The sequence below is a fragment of the Penaeus chinensis genome, chromosome 31, assembly GCF_019202785.1.
Source record: "Penaeus chinensis breed Huanghai No. 1 chromosome 31, ASM1920278v2, whole genome shotgun sequence".
Classification (NCBI taxonomy): Eukaryota; Metazoa; Arthropoda; class Malacostraca; order Decapoda; family Penaeidae; genus Penaeus; species Penaeus chinensis.
In genome coordinates this window covers 26,113,508-26,131,007 of record NC_061849.1, presented here as the reverse complement: position 1 = coordinate 26,131,007, position 17,500 = coordinate 26,113,508, and the positions used below count along the sequence as shown (strand labels likewise).

Below are 17,500 nucleotides of genomic sequence, written 5' to 3'. Positions count from 1 at the left end.
ATTAACCAAAGGATTAACCCCTACACTCCAGATGACATGACCATCAATTCATGGAAAAATTTAGCTTGAGGGTGGGTGACTTGAACATGCCACCAAAGGAAATTTGACACAAACTTGCTGTCATGAGCATTTTGGCTGAAGGCCACCGTGATGAGAAAGACTGGACACGAGTGCACAAAGCTCATGGAGGGAGATTAGACTTGTTTGTCATTTTGGAAGGGGCTTTTACTTTCCATTGTGGAAGATGCTATTCCCCATGCTATGATCATATTCCTATCTGCCTGGTGAAGCAGGTTCTAGTCTAGAAAATTTATTATGAATAAGTAAAAATAATTACAAATAACAAATGGTAAGTAATTGTTATTATCATTGCAGTCAATTATATAGAGATGATGTGGACTGTGTGCATGGAAAAGTCTATTACAATCAGGATAAAGCAAATTAAATGAAATATGGATATTACAATATGGAGAAAAGCTAAAAACACTTATGCGAAAGAGAAAGAAAAGATTACAAAGGGGAAGTATGGAGTCTTCTCACAGAACACAAGTGTTCGTTGGCACCCAGCCTATAAGCCGCACACCCAATAGAGTCTGGTCACTTAATACCCATATTTTGGGCTTAGTTATAGTAGTGAAGCATCTGGATCCAATGGGTTAAGACATTCTATCACGTGAACAAACACAAGATAATTAGGGTTCATATCATGAACCCATGGAATAAACATAAATGGTACTGGCAAGCAAAAGGTGTAAACAATTGGTGTAAAACCCTAAGAGGGAGGATACATAGGCAATTTGGCATGATAAAAGTGGAACTATAAAAATAAATGAATACTAGTAATAACACAAAATGCATCAGTAATAACTACAATCCTAATCCATGCAATGAACCTCACCTGAGCATCATTCTGGTTCCAACCATCTATGGTAGTGGGGGTAGGATGACTGGGGGCTGGTGTAGGATGAGGGGGGTAGCCTTGGATTGATCCTCCTAGTGACACCTGGCAAGGGGGAACAACCATCTTTCAAAAAATTCTGACACATTATAGGTCTTGTCATCCATTCTGTAGAACCTGATAAGAGCTATACGACTCTTAAACGGATAACCATGCATCCATATATAAACAAACATAACAGTAACACAAAGGCTGGCACACAGGTGCACACACATCTTATTGTCTCACCTCCCCCTTGATCCTTACTGGTCACAAACAGCTTTGAAATAACACATATTGAGTTCCTTTTTTTATGACACAAATATATAATTAGTATATTATTTATATAAAGCCTATTAAGACTGAAGGAATAATTAGAGGAAAATTTATTCTTACATCCTCAACATTTCAGGAATGTAACATGCATACTTCACCAAAGTCTATATTCAAGGATTGGCTTGTCCTGTACAAATCACGAGTCAAAATGAGGCTTGATCTGCTAACTATTTGAGTCTAATACAATGGTCTGGCACCTCTTATTAGAGAATTGGCAATCTTTAAGTGTATACATATATAATTATATCTATGCATGTAGCATGCTATATATATATATATATATATATATATATATATATATATATATATATATATATATATATATATGTATATATAGACAAAGGAGAAAAGGAAGACAGCCACAGTAGGAAATCACACCTGATCCATTTGGTTTATTTTTTTGTCTGAAAAGGAACTTGTGAAGAGTTCGATATGTGACAATTTATTTTCATTTCTTTCTGTGGCTGTTCCCCCCCCCCCCCTCTCTCTCTCTCTCTCTCTCTCTCTCTCTCTCTCTCTCTCTCTCTCTCTCTCTCTCTCTCTCTCTCTCTCTCTCTCTCTCTCTCTCTCTCTCATTTGTAACATCTTTCAACCTAATTTGGACTTGACTAAGCTTTTCTTTCTATGACTTGGTTTATTAGACAAAACATTTTCTTGCCTTCACTTAAACTGTATAATAATGTAAATTTGAAATGATAGCGCATACATGGTAAGCAGAGTGGTTTTTATTTATTTATTTATTTTTCATTGACCCAACAAAGACAAAGGGACTTGTGAAAGGGCCATAAAAGGGAGAACAGACAGCCGTCTTACACGGGAGACAATTGTGTATTTGGTTTGCCCTTCCAATGGGTTGCTGCAGCATGTCCTCAATAGAGGGTACTTGGTATTATAACTACCACCCATTAACCCCTTAGATCCAGGTGACGTGATTGTGTCATGAAAAGCTGGCCGAGGGCCCGCCCCCCCACAAGTCTGGTGTAATGGGAATGACTCGCCATGAACAGAGTCTTGGAAGGTGATTAGACTGGGTGGGCATTATTTCCATTAGTAAATGAAGAACCCATGAGCCATGCCTGGAAGTGTCGGCTCCTGGAAGACACCATTTCCATGCTCAGGTTTCTATTCCTGCCCAGGAAATATTTTGGAAACATTAAGAAATATTACAAAAACCTTTTTGAAACGACAATTAAAGTAATGATACTTTTTGTTATTGCAGTGAGTTATAGATTACCCAGAGCAGGATGTATACCCTTGGATCTGGGTGACATGACCATCACGTCATGAAAAAATCTGGGTCAAGGGGTGCTGTTGTGAATGTGCCATCATGGGAAAATCTGGCTGTAGGCCGTATTTGCTAAATCAAATGGCAAATATGGTCATTGGAAATTGCCAGAAAGCTAATAACACTTATGCATAAAGAGAGTAAATAACTGCAAACAAGAGGCACAGTCTTGTCACCACACCCACATATTCCCCAGCAGAGCAGCTGGACATGTAAGCCTAATGTGCCATGACGCAACTGGATCCAATGGGTTAATAATAATAATAATAATAACAACAAATGAGCTTTCATATATATTCACACATATATATATATATATATATATATATATATATATATATATATATATATATAAAATGGACATAATAGGTCATGAAGGTTGCATACATAATCAAACTGGGTTAAACAGTCTATCATCCTCTTGGTAGAATAGTTTATTACCGGCTTGATACCCCATAAATAACAAATATCCATCTTGTTAAGTTTTTTTTTTTTTTTTAAAACCCATTGGTGACGGGTGTAGAAAACTAAAAAACTACACTCTGGCGAACCACGGCAAGGCGCCGCCGACTTTGAGCGCATGAATTCGATACATCAAACCGAATCACTGCCTCGGATCGCTTTGGTGCGTTATGATGCTTATAGGCATGACCCGTCGGGATGGGGTTGAAAAGACATACTAATATTGCAAAGGAGAGGCAAGCAGTCTTGACACTGCATTTGTTCTTGTGTAGGCAAGCAACACACATGGGATTCATCATTCAATTAAGCCTAATGCCCAGGTTTGGGGCACATACAGACAACAAAGCAACCAGATCCAATGGGGGTAATACAGGCTTCCTCTCTCTCTCTCCTTGTGGATCAGATCTATTGGAAACTCATGAATTTTGTGATGCAGTAAAGGGGTTGAAGTTAAGTTTACTCTGGATACATACTTATAATACTTTTTGTTCTCTCCTCTGGACTGGCAACCAATGTAGTAAAACCTACATAATACATGGTCAGATGCATCATTATATGCTACTTTATAAATCTTGAATGCGCCAGAATCTAGCCAACTTTATATGTTAACCTTTTGACGAAGGGTTCATCCACTGTCAACTTTTTTTATGTGCTCAAGTGCTAATTGGAATCAATTAGTAGACCCTATGAGATCTTTCCTTATTTCTGCCTTCCTTGAATTTTCAGGATCCGATTCTTTTTTACTAATACTATTTACATCAATATTATCATAATTGACATGATTATGTATTCAAACAGGAAGAAAGAAAAATTCCAAATCTGGCATGTATATTTCACATATTTATAGTAGACTAGTCTGTCTTTATATTTATTATCTTTTATAATCAAGCCCAACTGGAAGACGCTGAAGATGGACAATTCATGGAGTGAGAGAGTTTGTTTTATGACTCATTGTTAACCAGGTTCTACTGGACCAAGCCTAGCGGCATCATAACAAACTGGGTCTGCGGAGTACAGCTGTATGCCGTGATGACACGCTAGCACGCTTTGAGTGGGACATTCGTCTTGATGTAGCGAACTCCTGCACTCTAAGTCGGCTCGTAGCCATTTATCTCCAGAGTGTAGAGAGAGAGAGAGAGAGAGAGAAAGAGAGAGAGAGAGAGAGAGAAACCGGACATAGTTCATTTTACTTTATTTATTTACCTTTTTTTTTTAACAGTAATTCATTCCTTCATGCATCAAATCCCATATTAAAAGTCAAAATGATTTGTTCCAGGAGTTTGCAGTCTGCATGTCGTTGCCACATACTCAGTAGGCCCACTTTCCTGTAACCCCTAGGAACTGGTTGATATGAAAATAAAACAATAAGAAATTTGACTGGAGGCTAGAATAACAAGTGCACAAAGCTCTTATCCCCTTGCTGATGGGTTAATAAAGAAAAGAAAAGAAAACAGAATAAAAAGAAAAAAAGAAAGGATGTTTAGGATATTTAAGAAGGGGCTCTTGCACTAGTCCTATGGCTGAAGAGTACCAGCTCCAGGGAAGACACTATGTTTAGGATCCTATTCCAGCCTGTGACAAGCAGTGCAGTTTCTATTACAGAAATTTGAATATTACAAAATCAAAACATGACAAGCAACAAGATGTTATTTATTGTTATCATCACTGTACCAAGTTATGAACTACCTAGAGAGGAGATATGGTAAAACAGTATATTACCATCTTCAAACTGCATATCAAATGACAAAGACATTGGAAAAAGGCAAAGAAAGAAAGAAAGAAAGAAAGAAAGAAAGAAAGAGAGAGAGAGAGAGAAGAGCTAACGCAGAAAGAGATTATAACACAGCAAAGGTGAGGCAAGGAGTCTTGACACCGCAAATGAGTATTCATGTGCACTCCTACACAAGCCATATACCTGTGAATGGCCACTCAAATAAGCAAATAAGATCCAAGGGGTTAACCCTTGGATCTGGCTGCTTCAGTGCTTCTACATGGCCTAAAATATGGGCACTCGGCATACTTGAGCAGCAACTCTGATGGTACGTGGCTTGTCAGCGTTTTATTTATCTATTTATTTTTGTTCTTATGTTTATTTATTATTTGATTTATTTTATAGACTGTTTTCCTTGCACAAACTTTATATAATTTCTGTAGATAGTCCATAACTCTGGGATATGATCATAAAAGTGACATATTGTTACATGTTTTTTTTTTTATAACATACTACTTTCTATAATACAACCTATGCCACCAGTCATGGTGAGCAGGGATAGGATCCTGAGTATGGATATAGCGTCCTCCTTGGAGCCAGCGCTCTTCCAGTCATGGGTCATGGATGGTATATTTCATGTTCACTTATCAATGGAAATAATACATGAGCCCCTTCCCTAATGGCCATCGAGTCTAATCACCCTCCAAGAGCTTTGTGCACTTCTACCAAGTTATTCCTCAGCTTTCAGCCCAAATTTTCCTGAGGCTAAGTTCCCTTCACCCCGGCCCTCTGCCAAAATTTTCCATGACAGCATGTTCATGTCACCAGCACTCAAGCCAAATTATTTCATGACATGGTCACATCATCTGGACCTTACGGGTTAACATATAGCAGTTGATCTTCATGTATGATGGGAGAGGGAGAGGGAGAGGGAGAGGGAGAGGGAGAGGGAGAGGGAGAGGGAGAGAGAGAGAGAGAGAGAACTGGATCCTTCATTAACCCCTTCCTGACGGGTCACGTCTATAGGCATGAAAACAACCCGCCTGAAATGTGGCGTGCGGCTGTGGCGTGCGGCTGTACCCTGCGGCGGTGATTCGGCTTGATGTACCGAACTCCCGCGCTCAAAGTCGGTGCGTTGCCGTGGTTCACCAGAGCATAGTTTTTTATTTATTCATTTATTGATTGATTTTTATTATTATTTTTTTTTTTTTTTAGTTTTCTACACCCGTCACCAAGGGGTTAACAAATACTATTGAAAAGATTAAGGATAGGGTTTGTTTCTAATTATTATTATTGAAAAGAAAAAGAAAAATAACTAATTAAAAATAATATCTAATATAACACAAGATTACTGTACCCTAATAAAGAAACTGTAATGCTGTCTCTTTACCTGTAATAAATTTAATCCAAAGATATGAAATCACCCTAGAACTGCTTTATAATACGAGCAAACACTGCAACTTCAAATAAATGCTATGGCTTGGAATGACCCAAAACTTATGGAACGGGAAAATAAGTGACTACATGGTGAAAAATACTGAAAGTGAACAAGGAAAAATTTATGCTCCAATTCAATTTTTAAGCATTTCATGCTCTACAAAAAAAAAAAAAAAAAAAAACTGTTTCTTGTATCACAGAAAAGAAGCAAGACGGCTACTTTTTTCTTTCCATGGGCAGTACTAGCATTAAAATCAAACTGACTAAACCCTTTAATCTTTCTTCGGTGCTTATGATACCTATGCAAACTCAACATCTAGCAGTCTGTGGTACCATCTGCAAGATAAACCACTTTTCCTTAACCCATCACCCCCGTGTGAAAAGAAATCCCTCAGGTGATTTCTGGCAACGGCCAGACACTGGGTGTGGGAGTCTGCAATATCAAGTGGAACGCCCTGCTCCACGCGCTCTGGGACGTCACTGTGTGTACAGGCATACCCCCCAGACCAAGTAGTTTGTTATGATGCCGTTACACATGACACGTCTGGGCCGGGTTAAATATAAAGGAGTGGTCCAAATATGTAACATGATATCTTCAAATAGATTTTCACACAGATATGTAACAGGATCTCTTCTAATAGATTTTCACAAGTAATACTGGAATAAATATAGGGCTCAAACAATGTTTCTGTATGTTTATTTTCTATTAGGAAATTGTTCCATCTGAAAGCATCATGTGCTTAGCTAATATCCATGGTTCTTACTGTTTATTCCATCCAGAACTATTACTTTTGAACATATTTAGAAATAAAGGCTAAATGTTTAGGATGAGTTTTTGTGATTACACTCCTGTTTTTTTTTTCTTTGACGCCTACCTCCCCATTTTGGTTTGCATGCAGACAATGCTTCGTGAACCAAAGCTCTCAAAAGAAAATTGCAGCAATTGCATCCCTGACTGCTTAAGGGAAAATTAACTAGGAAATTTCCACACTGACCAGAGTTGAACTTTGAACAGTACAGCGCTATTCTATGAAGATCACAGATGCTAAAGGCGAGAATCTACCCCGTCAAAAATGTGACTCTGGGAGACCCCCACCCCCCCAAATCATCATCTCTCATGTCAAGTGGAGGCTGAGAACTGTAAAAATGATAAAAGAAATAAAAGAAAATAATCAACTATTGCTGAGGGAGGCAAACAATTATGCAATCCAGCACCACATCATGGGTGACCTCTCATGAACACAGTCAGCAGTGACAAAACCCCTTGCTTACCAAGAAACAAACAAACAAAAAAAAAAAGTTTATTTTATGAGCAATAATTGGATTGGGACCTGAAGAGATGGGAGCGTGTGTTGTGGACTGATGAGGTGACCTTTACAGTGACTGGAAACAGAGGAGAGAGAATGTGGATGAGGCCAGGCATGGATCCATAGGCATGAAAGTACTTGTAAGCCACAACCAAACACCCTTATTCAGTGATGGTATGGGGTGCCTTTGGGTACTATGGGACAGGGAAGCTTGTTGCAGTGCCGAGGAACGTGACTGTGAACAAGGACTGCTACTGGAAACTGCTTTGGCAACATCCAACATTTTCCAAGTGCACCACATATCAAAATTAATAAAGGAATGGCTCTAGTGATTTGTTGTTGACTACATAAAAGAATGACCAGGGAAATCCCCAGACCTTAACTCCATTGAGAACATCTGGGGACTCATATTATGCATAAATACCTACACACACACACACACACACACACACATTTATGTGTAAAATGTATGTATATGTATCTATGTGTATATATATATATATATATATATATATATATATATATATATATATATATATAGTCTTTAGAAACATAATATAAAAAAACACAAATATAAATAAATACTAACGCGCACACACACACACACACACACACACATACAGAGAGCTTGTTTAGAATAGATGATAAAACAGCTTTAGTTAAGCAAAAGCTGTGGTAGTGTTGGTGTTGTAGAAGCTTGGCATGAAAAGATTAGATACTTCAAGAAGTATATTAAAGTGAAAATGAAAAAACATTTTTTGTTTATTTCTTTGAATTAAGAAATACATTTTTTTCTTGGCATAATATAATTCATTCTTCCAACATTCTTAAATATTTGAGAACATTTACATTCAAAACTAGTTCTTAAAAACTTATTTCTATTAGAAGAATTGAACTTGTGGATCAGTTTGGCTACTCATTAACTTTTGTCTTTTCCATCATCTGTCAACAACTGAGGACCAGGGTGAGTAACAGTTTCAATGACATGCATTCAAGTACATTCTGAAGCACAAACATGTGTACACAAACATTCATGCCCATACTCTCATACTCTCTCAGTTAATAATGTATTTTAGAACCTAATTTACTCTGAATTCTAATGCACAATCTCCTTGTTTAACTATCAACTATTAAAGATGTAAATGACCACATAATTCTGGTGTTGTCAAATAATTACCACAGACAAAATATCACAACAGCAACTCCAGACCCCATTTATTTTTTTCTTTTTCTTTGGGTATCCCTTGCCTAATTAGATGCATATGCAAACATTATCTATGATACAGCTCAGGCTACAAAACCAAAAATCAAAATCCCTGAACAAGAACTGGCAGTGTTAAAGAAAAATTTGAAGATTCAATGTAGTCCACAAAATATTAACAGACATGCAACATACTCACAGGTGGATAAGAGTTAGTGGGTGCTGGTGCTGGGACGGTGGGCTGAGCAGTGGAGCCCAGCACAGTAGTTTGAGTTGCAGGAGTGGTGGCACTGATTGGCAGTGGCAGCTGAGATGACCCCATGGTAGTTGCTGTGGGTGGCGAGGTGAGAGAATTGGAGAGGGCTGGTGAGCTAGTGCCGGTAATGTTCCCAACGCTAACAGCACTCATGGCAGGTGGTGCTGTAACTGTCGGAGCTGGAGCTGGGGCAGTCACAGATGGGGCAGATGCAGGAGCGGGAGGCCTAGGTGGCTTGGCTCCAGGCACTGCTGGTGTCCGGCCCTTTCGACCCTTCCCACCTTTGTTTGTCGCATCTTCTACCTCAATTTCATCCTTGGGCATAGCTGCCACTTTAGTTAAAAATATTTTTTCTAAGGTCTGTGCCATTAACACTACATCTTCACCAGGCTTATTATACACATAGCAATTAGTAAACATAGTGTTGAAGTCCTGTATACACTCTTTGGCACTCCAGTAATATTTATTTTCAAGCCGCTTTTTGATCGTGCCCAAATCCATAGGATGTTTAATTATTTTGTGGTAGTCTGGTAAATTGAGCTTCACAGCATCAACTGGCTGATGGAATGGCCATGCAAACTGATGTTTCCAAACAGTTTTCATGACTTGTTTCTGTATATATTGAAGTTGATTTGTGATACGTCCAGGTCTATGAGGGGGTGGGGAGAAAGGAGGCTGAACAATGCCATTCACAGGATCCAGAATGGGCTCTTCTCTTGGGGGAGGCTCCACTGTTCCCCCCACCTTGGGAGGAGAGTCCACCTGCATTGCTCCACCATTTGTCTCCTCCATCGTTATGTCCCTGTGAGCGGAATGGAGAAAACAGGTAAGGTATAACCAACATTGAAAGACCTGTAAATCAAATCTCTTGATTGTTCTTGTAGGATAAATATGTGCTATGTAATCTCAAAAGGTATCACAAACCTTACAAAACTAATAATAACACATGCCCTTTTTCCGTATATTTTAAGTACTTTGGAGCCACACTCATGTCAAATATATTTAATGTATAAAAATATATAAATATAATTATATCTATATATATAGACACACACACATTTTATATGTATGTATATATCTATATATCTATATCTATATATATAATACACATACATATAAAAGGCCTTTTAGTAATATCATGAATCCCCCAAAACTTTGAATCATTGTTTAACGTTGCATCGTGGTCCCTACAAAACACACTCCTTTTGTTTTGTACGGACTTTAGTTTTGAAACTAGATATTATTTTTCTTGATTCCATATAATAAAGCCAACAGAAAAACATGGAAGTAATTATTAAGTTTGTATGCTTTTAAAATACAAGACAGATGCTTTGGAAGATTAAAATAAAGTGGGGGAAAAAAAAAAAAAAAAAAAAAAAAGAACCCAACACTCTCTAACTTGTATTGTTTATAAACACAACCCTTCTCCTCACAAGATTGTGGTAACTTTAAAACGTATTTCTTAGATTCAGACAAAACATTTTCCCCACTTTTATTTTGCATCTCAACATATACACCGGGAGTAAGTTCCCTCTGATACACAGCCTTTTCTTTGATAATTCTCAGCCTGCAGCACTATATCATAGAGGTACAGAATGATTCCAAAGACATCCATCTTACCAAAATCAATACCATGTCATATGATTCGGACACATTGGAAATTCTTACCATGCCATTCCAATAAATGTCACAATTCACTTCAAATTTTACCCATATAGAGTGAACATGTATTTGATGTACTGCTTAATGAAAATATAAATCCTCATCTGAGACCAAATGATATATAAAAAAATATTGCACTATGTTTGGCTAGCAGGAGTGTATCACATTGTAACAAGGTAAAGACCTATAAACTGATGCAACCCCAGAAAAGGTGTTTCAACATATTCCAATAATGTTTAAATAAAGGGCAATCATGTGTGAGAATGTATCAGTGTTAAGGGTATTGTAGATGCTACAAAAAAAAAAAAAGGGCTTAATATATATATATATATATATATATATATGTAAGTGTGTGTGTGTAATCATGCTAGGTATATGATAATAACAACTATAAATCTTTAAAGCACACAGTGCAAACTTTGTTTCTACAGAATCAAATTCCCAAATTTGTTTTGCACAGAACAGTTGTAATTCTAAATTTGCAACTGATTACCAAAATCCAGTTACCACTAAACCATTTTAAGTACAAGAGAATACAATCAGGTAGGAAATGAGGGAAAAGAATATGTTTAAAGTATTACATGATGCTTCCAGGGATGACATGTATGGACATGCCATACTCACTCTGATTTTAGTTTATTAATGTCTTTACACATAGATGGCTTCATAAATACTTAATTACAAAGGAGTCAATTACTAGTACTGCCTATCTCACATGTTTGCCCTTTTTCCTGGTTTCCAGAAATATCTTTATTGCTATTAGTAATGTTAAGGATACTAAAATATTTGTGATGTCTATAATAAACATAAATGCATCAATATTGACAGCATTAGTAAAATATACATTTTTTTATACTCGAAGAAAGATGAAATAACATGTCACAGGTTCTTCTAATTGAGTTCCTGGTGGCTGAGCACTTGTGGGACCATCTATGTGTAGAAACATTTAACCAAAGAAAAATAGTGAACATTGTTTTCTCAGTAGCATTGGATTAAGCTTTCCTCTGAAGATTTGTATTATGAGGCTCATGATATTCAATTCTTTTCAAATTACACTATTAAGTGGTCTGAATGCATTATTAATAGTAGTCATCTTTAGCATTTATTTGCTATTCCAACTTACACAGTCAATAGGTTTTAATTTAAATAATCTGTCTAATGGCATTTGGATAATCAAGCTATCAGGTAACTGTTAACAGCTTCTACATTCAAGCGAAGGCCATCAAACTTCCTTTATAAATATTCTAGCAAAGACCTATCATGGACTCCTCCTTACCAAGTAAAAGAAAAGGGGGTCAACAACTCATCTTGCCTGACTATACTATACATGGAAGAGGCTTGTTGATGCCAAAGCATCAATAAATGCAGACTAATGAGATCGGTAATCACAACCGTTGCTGGTATTTTATAATCTTAGTGCAATGCTGTACATTAATTTATAGAAAAATACTTTTGGTTTCTTGATGAGCCAGCAATCTTTACATGTTTCAGTTTGCATTGATTGAGTCCTACTTCTGACAATTAACTCCTTCCAATCATATATATTATATTGGATTAACTGCTAATATTCATATTTGTGTTCTCTGTTCTTGTGCATAAAACAAATGGACTTTAGTTTGACTTTATATTGATATTAATGTAAAAGTTAAATCACACAAGTTCACAAGTTTTAATTTGTAAAATCTATGTTTGTAGTCATCTAATTACTTGCCAGTATTAGTAACAAACCAATGTAATAGCCAAGATTAATGATAAAGCACCATTAGATATAGCAATGTTCAATAAGTATAGATATACACATATTGCTTACGAAGCAGTGCCTTAGTTCCAATGCAACAACAAACACCATACATATTCTAACAAGATATATAGCCTGCAGACATTGGTAATTCACCATTAACACATTTCTCCTGGACAATGCCTTATCGCACCATGGCAAACGAAACCCAACGCTGGGTTGCTTGTATCCATGCATATATGATCAAGCCTGTTGTAACTTGTGCTACACAGATATACTCTTTTTGGCCTCATTTTCTAAATTTAATATATATGCTATTACTAAAAGTGAAGTGCTTAAGTGCTTAGTTTTCCAATTCCCTTTTTTATTCACTCAAAGTGGCCAAAGCATAAAGCTTGAAATGATGCTTGGAAATCAAATTACTAATGGATTAAGTAAAGAAACACATATGCTTCAATAATATTAAAATTAGATTTAAAGTACATTGCAAAATTTCCTAGTGAACAGAAAAATCAACAGGTAACCTTGCAATCACTTATCAAGCAAGGTGATGGTTTCCACGACTGAACAAAGATAAGTACACCTATACCACAAATATTATAGCCTAACCTAATAGTTGTTCTAGTCAACTTATAAACTAAAGAGACAGTCCGTACTCTAATCTTGCCAGAATAATGGTAGTAATTTGTTGGTCTCTGACACAACACAAACTCGGCATTGCTTGAGAGTATCTTGTTCTGCACATTTATTTTTTTTTGTTGCTATATTTGCTTGATTGATATTTAGCTCAGTATTTCAAGAAACAAGTCATTTTCAAATCAAGGTTCCTGATTAGTTTCTGATAGAAAAATGGAATATCCTTCTATCACATAACATTTCCATGGTAAAAATTTGAAGTCTAACATCCAATGAACAAAATTAGATGAATGGAATATTCATACAACTTCGGGTTAGAACATTTATATGTGAAATGTTAATCTTCCCATTTTTTTAAAAACTACTTAAACCTTCTAAGTATTAACATTTATCTTACGTCTTTATGCAGTGTTCCTGTATAATCCAATAGAAAGATTACTAATATTTTTGCTTGGGATTAGATCATTTTGTTTGAAAAGGAATCTCAGTTCAAAAAACACAAATATAATTTCAGGTAACAGAATTAAAATATAAAATCCACATGAATTTATAATAGACACATATGTGAAAAAACTAAATTTCAAATGATAGTGTACAATAAAAAACAACTAAAATTGGATATTTACTTGCTACATATTCCTTGGTAAACAAAATGACTAAATGACAAAATATCAAGGACGCAATATTCCCGAGCATCAAGTCGATCCATGCTACCCTAAAGCAGCTTCCTGACAAAGGAGGTTTGAACAGTCTAGATCGCAAATATATATAACGAACTTCAGCAACCCCCCCCCCCCCGCCCTCTTCCTGCCTAAATGCTATTTTCCAAACACACTACTAACTTCAAACTACTTCTCAATAATTACCACACCCCAGGCACTCAGAACCAGAATTGCTAACAATCGCACAACTCCTCAGGCAAAAGCATCCCCTGCTCCCTAGGCGTTAGGATAGGCCTACACCCACCCTAGAGCAGGCATCACCTCTGTTATCTGCATGTTTTAGAGTATTTTCAGCTCTGGAACTACCATGATATGCCTTCCCTCGCCAGATCTGATGCAGGGACCAAAGGCCACATCCCTTGGGGTAAGGCTAGCACCAAGCATACTTTTTCTTACACAACAGTGGTAACGGCCTTGGTCAAAACATGCACTCTGTCCCTTAGCCTCGGTCGCACTCACACTCGACCTACTTCCCACACCAAGGGCACACACACACCGAGCTCGTCCTTAGCACCGATAAATCCTTTTAGTGGCAGGGCTTGTGCTTAGACTCTGGCCCAAATCCGCAAAATGGGATTCGCCTCGCACAACAAACCCTGGATCGCTCCCTGCACGGCGCACGGAGCGTCATCACTCTACGCACTCGCTTTTCTCGTCACTCGAGTCCCTTCGAAAGGCACTTTGCACTCCAAGACAGTCTCTAGCTCTTGCGGCACAAAATGGCACAGGTTCGCGGCGGGCACTCACATCGCGGCGCAGGCAATCTCCCTAAACTTCAAAGGCAGCGGCTGTGGCGTCGGCCATAACGGCTTCGGCTTCAAAATGGCGGGCGGCGCTCAGAGGCGCCGGGGCCCGCGACGAGGGAGGACGCCCTGCCCGCGCCCGCACCCTCACCGCCGCCTCCGCCGCCCGTGGAACCACCCTCGACGCCCCTGCCGTGAAGGGTGCTCGTGCTGGGGCGCCTCGGCCGATGGTGACCCTTAGAGCGCCGCCAGATCCAAAGAATTTTCCTTGTGCTTCTACAGAGTTATGGCTGACTCAACCTCGGAAGGCGCGTACACACGCTCAGTGTAATGTCGGGCATGTGCCATTATTTCTCATCCTAGACGAGGGATGGGCGCGAAATACCCTCTGTTGATGGGCGTGGGCGTGTGCTGGTAGCCGTGGTGGGCTGGATGGCCCCGGCCCTCCATGATAGAGCGCGATACACGGCGCGGACGCTTTCGGCTCTCGCAGCGCTAACCGCCGCCGCCGCCACGCGCCAAGCCAGCTCGCGCCCTGATTGGTCAGCGTCGCAGTCAACTCGCACCCTGATTGGTTGGCGCCGGTCACATGACCACGCTACCTGCTCACTGGCCTACCTCGCCCATTACGACTTTCATACGACTCTTATTCACCTTCTTTTCCAGATTTCGTGCATGACGAACGCTTAGCTAGCATGCAGCATAATGCACAATCGGAAAAAAGTCCGCCTCGGGTTCCTGAGGAGCACATTTACTCGCGTCTTTCCTCCGCGAGTCTCAGAACATCATGGCTGCCCTGACGTCACTCCCGGTTCCAATAACGCATCTAACCGCCAGACATCACACCAACACGCTCTCCTGAAAACCCTCAACATTCTGTAAAACTCCAAATCCACGAGGCGCACGGAATTTTAGACCTTGGAAATATTTTCACACCGCACAGGCATCCAAGCCGTAGAGTACAACAATTTCCTTCCTACGCCAATTGCATAATTGACATCACTGCCTCTCACATGGCAGTGTTTGTGTTTGGGTGTAAATAGTGCTCTCCAAAGACCTGGGGATCAATTCTCCTGCAAAGTCACCCTTTTTCGCGGATTCCATCCCATTCTTGGTAGGGTGAGTGTCATGACACTGTTGTAAGGGTGACAATGAACGTGTGAGTGGCCAGGCAAGGAGTAAAGTTCATTATCTGAGCCGAAGAAACCATTTTATTATCACGATCCTCCAGATAAACCATGGAAGCAACTCACAAAGTCGCGCCACAATTTAACGAGAGAATTTAACGTAACGCATTTGAAATTAATGTGACGTAATTCAACTTTCATCACTTACTCATGGGGTTATCCATCAACAGAAAATAAATGGTAGGAATATAATTTAATAAAATCAAGGAATTGGCTTTTAGGTATTGAATAGTGACCTGGCAGGTCCACCTGCGATTGCACATGCAAGATGCAGGTGAGAAGGCGTTGGGTTTGGTCAGCACAGACTATGCATTTGTCATCTTAATAAATATTATAATGGCACAATAAGCAAATACCATAGTTTCGTCATCTCACAAAGCTTGGTGTATTTTTTAAAATCTTATTTGTTTTAGCAAGTAATGTAGAGGTAGTTGCTTTTAATATTACCTTTACATCCCCAAAGGTTGATGATCACTTATTGATATGATCAGAAAAGGGATATTTGATGATAATTTTGGTACATGTGGATACCATAGCCTGTTTGTCGGAGGGATCTTGAATCTTGGTAACCGTAGTGGATCATTTGTTTTGCATCATCATTAGATCATAGGGCCTAGAGTGAAGGGAAACCTTTGATTTTTCAGCCTTTTTCACAACAGACTTTGAGTTAAGATCCCTCTGCACTATCAGTGTCCACTGATAGTATTTTTTTTTTTGTAGGAAAAGGACAGCTGAATCACCATCTCTAATTATGATAGTTGTGTTTTAGTGATATATAGTTTTTTTTTTTATAATGATACCAGTCACAGCCCAGATTATTACCAAATACACAGAAAAGAATGACTTTAACTAGTTATTTGGTGGGAAATGAGGAAAATACCCTTGTTTTATAACAGGTCATAGATTCAATATATTGGGAACAAATTGTATATATTTATTTGCACAATATACCAGTATATAATTTAGTTATATTTCATTTGTTACAATAGTTATTCTTGGTGCAACAAGCTGTCTGTTTCATTTTGCTTCTAAATTACCCCCTGTGTACAAGGAATGGCTGTGATTACCATCCGCAGGCTGTGTGCAGGAATTGAATGTGGGTCAGCAAGATTGCTGGACGAGACTGCTACCGCTGCACCATACAGCACACGTAGTGTAGACCAATGGTCCCCCAATTTTTTATTGGCTCTTATCAGAATTAAGCTTTGCAAAGACAGGAGAGGGAGCTGAATTAATATACATATATGTGTGTGTGTGTGTATTGTATATATTTTATATATGTATATATGTATATATATTTTATATATGTATATATTTATTATTATTATTATTATTATTATTATTATTAATTGTTGAGAGGGTGTTTGGTGCACTACCACTTGAGCCATCTCGGTGTTTTCCCGTATAACACCTGCTTGTGAGCCTGAAATTAGGCTTGAGCCAGAGCACAGGCAAGTGCCATGGCAGGCATTTGAACTTAAGACTATGAGGGTGGGAGTCCATCCAGTGCTGTAACCATTGGATCAGTGCTGCAATCTCTCACTCTCACACGCACACACACACACACACACACACACACACACACACACACACACACACACACACACACACACACACACACACACACACACACACACACACACACACATACACACACACACACACACTTTCTCTCCTTCTCCCTCCCTCCCTCTCCCTCCCTCCCTCCCTCCCTCCCTCCCTCCCTCCCTCCCTCCCTCCCTCCCTCCCTCCCTCCCTCCCTCCCTCCCTCCCTCCCTCCCTCCCTCCCTCCCCCTCCTTCTCTCTCCCTCTCTCTCTCTCCCTCCCTCTCTCTCTCCCTCCCTCTCTCCCTCCCTCCCTCCCTCCCTCCCTCCCTCCCT

At 39.0% G+C, this 17,500-nt stretch overlaps 1 protein-coding gene and 1 long non-coding RNA gene across 2 annotated transcripts in view; one reads left to right on the top strand and one right to left on the bottom strand.

Annotated features, from left to right (window-relative positions):
- LOC125042108 (bromodomain-containing protein 4-like) overlaps window positions 1-17,500 on the bottom strand; it is an 82,165-nt gene that overhangs the window by 42,268 nt on the left and 22,397 nt on the right. The window contains exons 3-4 of the mRNA XM_047637575.1: window positions 8,876-9,734; window positions 899-1,003 (exon numbers count right to left, since the gene is read on the bottom strand). Coding sequence (XP_047493531.1) covers window positions 899-1,003; window positions 8,876-9,734 — 964 coding nt within the window. The remainder of the gene's footprint in view (window positions 1-898; window positions 1,004-8,875; window positions 9,735-17,500) is intronic.
- LOC125041688 overlaps window positions 15,119-17,500 on the top strand; it is an 8,120-nt gene continuing 5,738 nt past the window's right edge. Inside the window, exon 1 of the long non-coding RNA XR_007116318.1 lies at window positions 15,119-15,552. This is a non-coding gene — a long non-coding RNA (uncharacterized LOC125041688). The remainder of the gene's footprint in view (window positions 15,553-17,500) is intronic.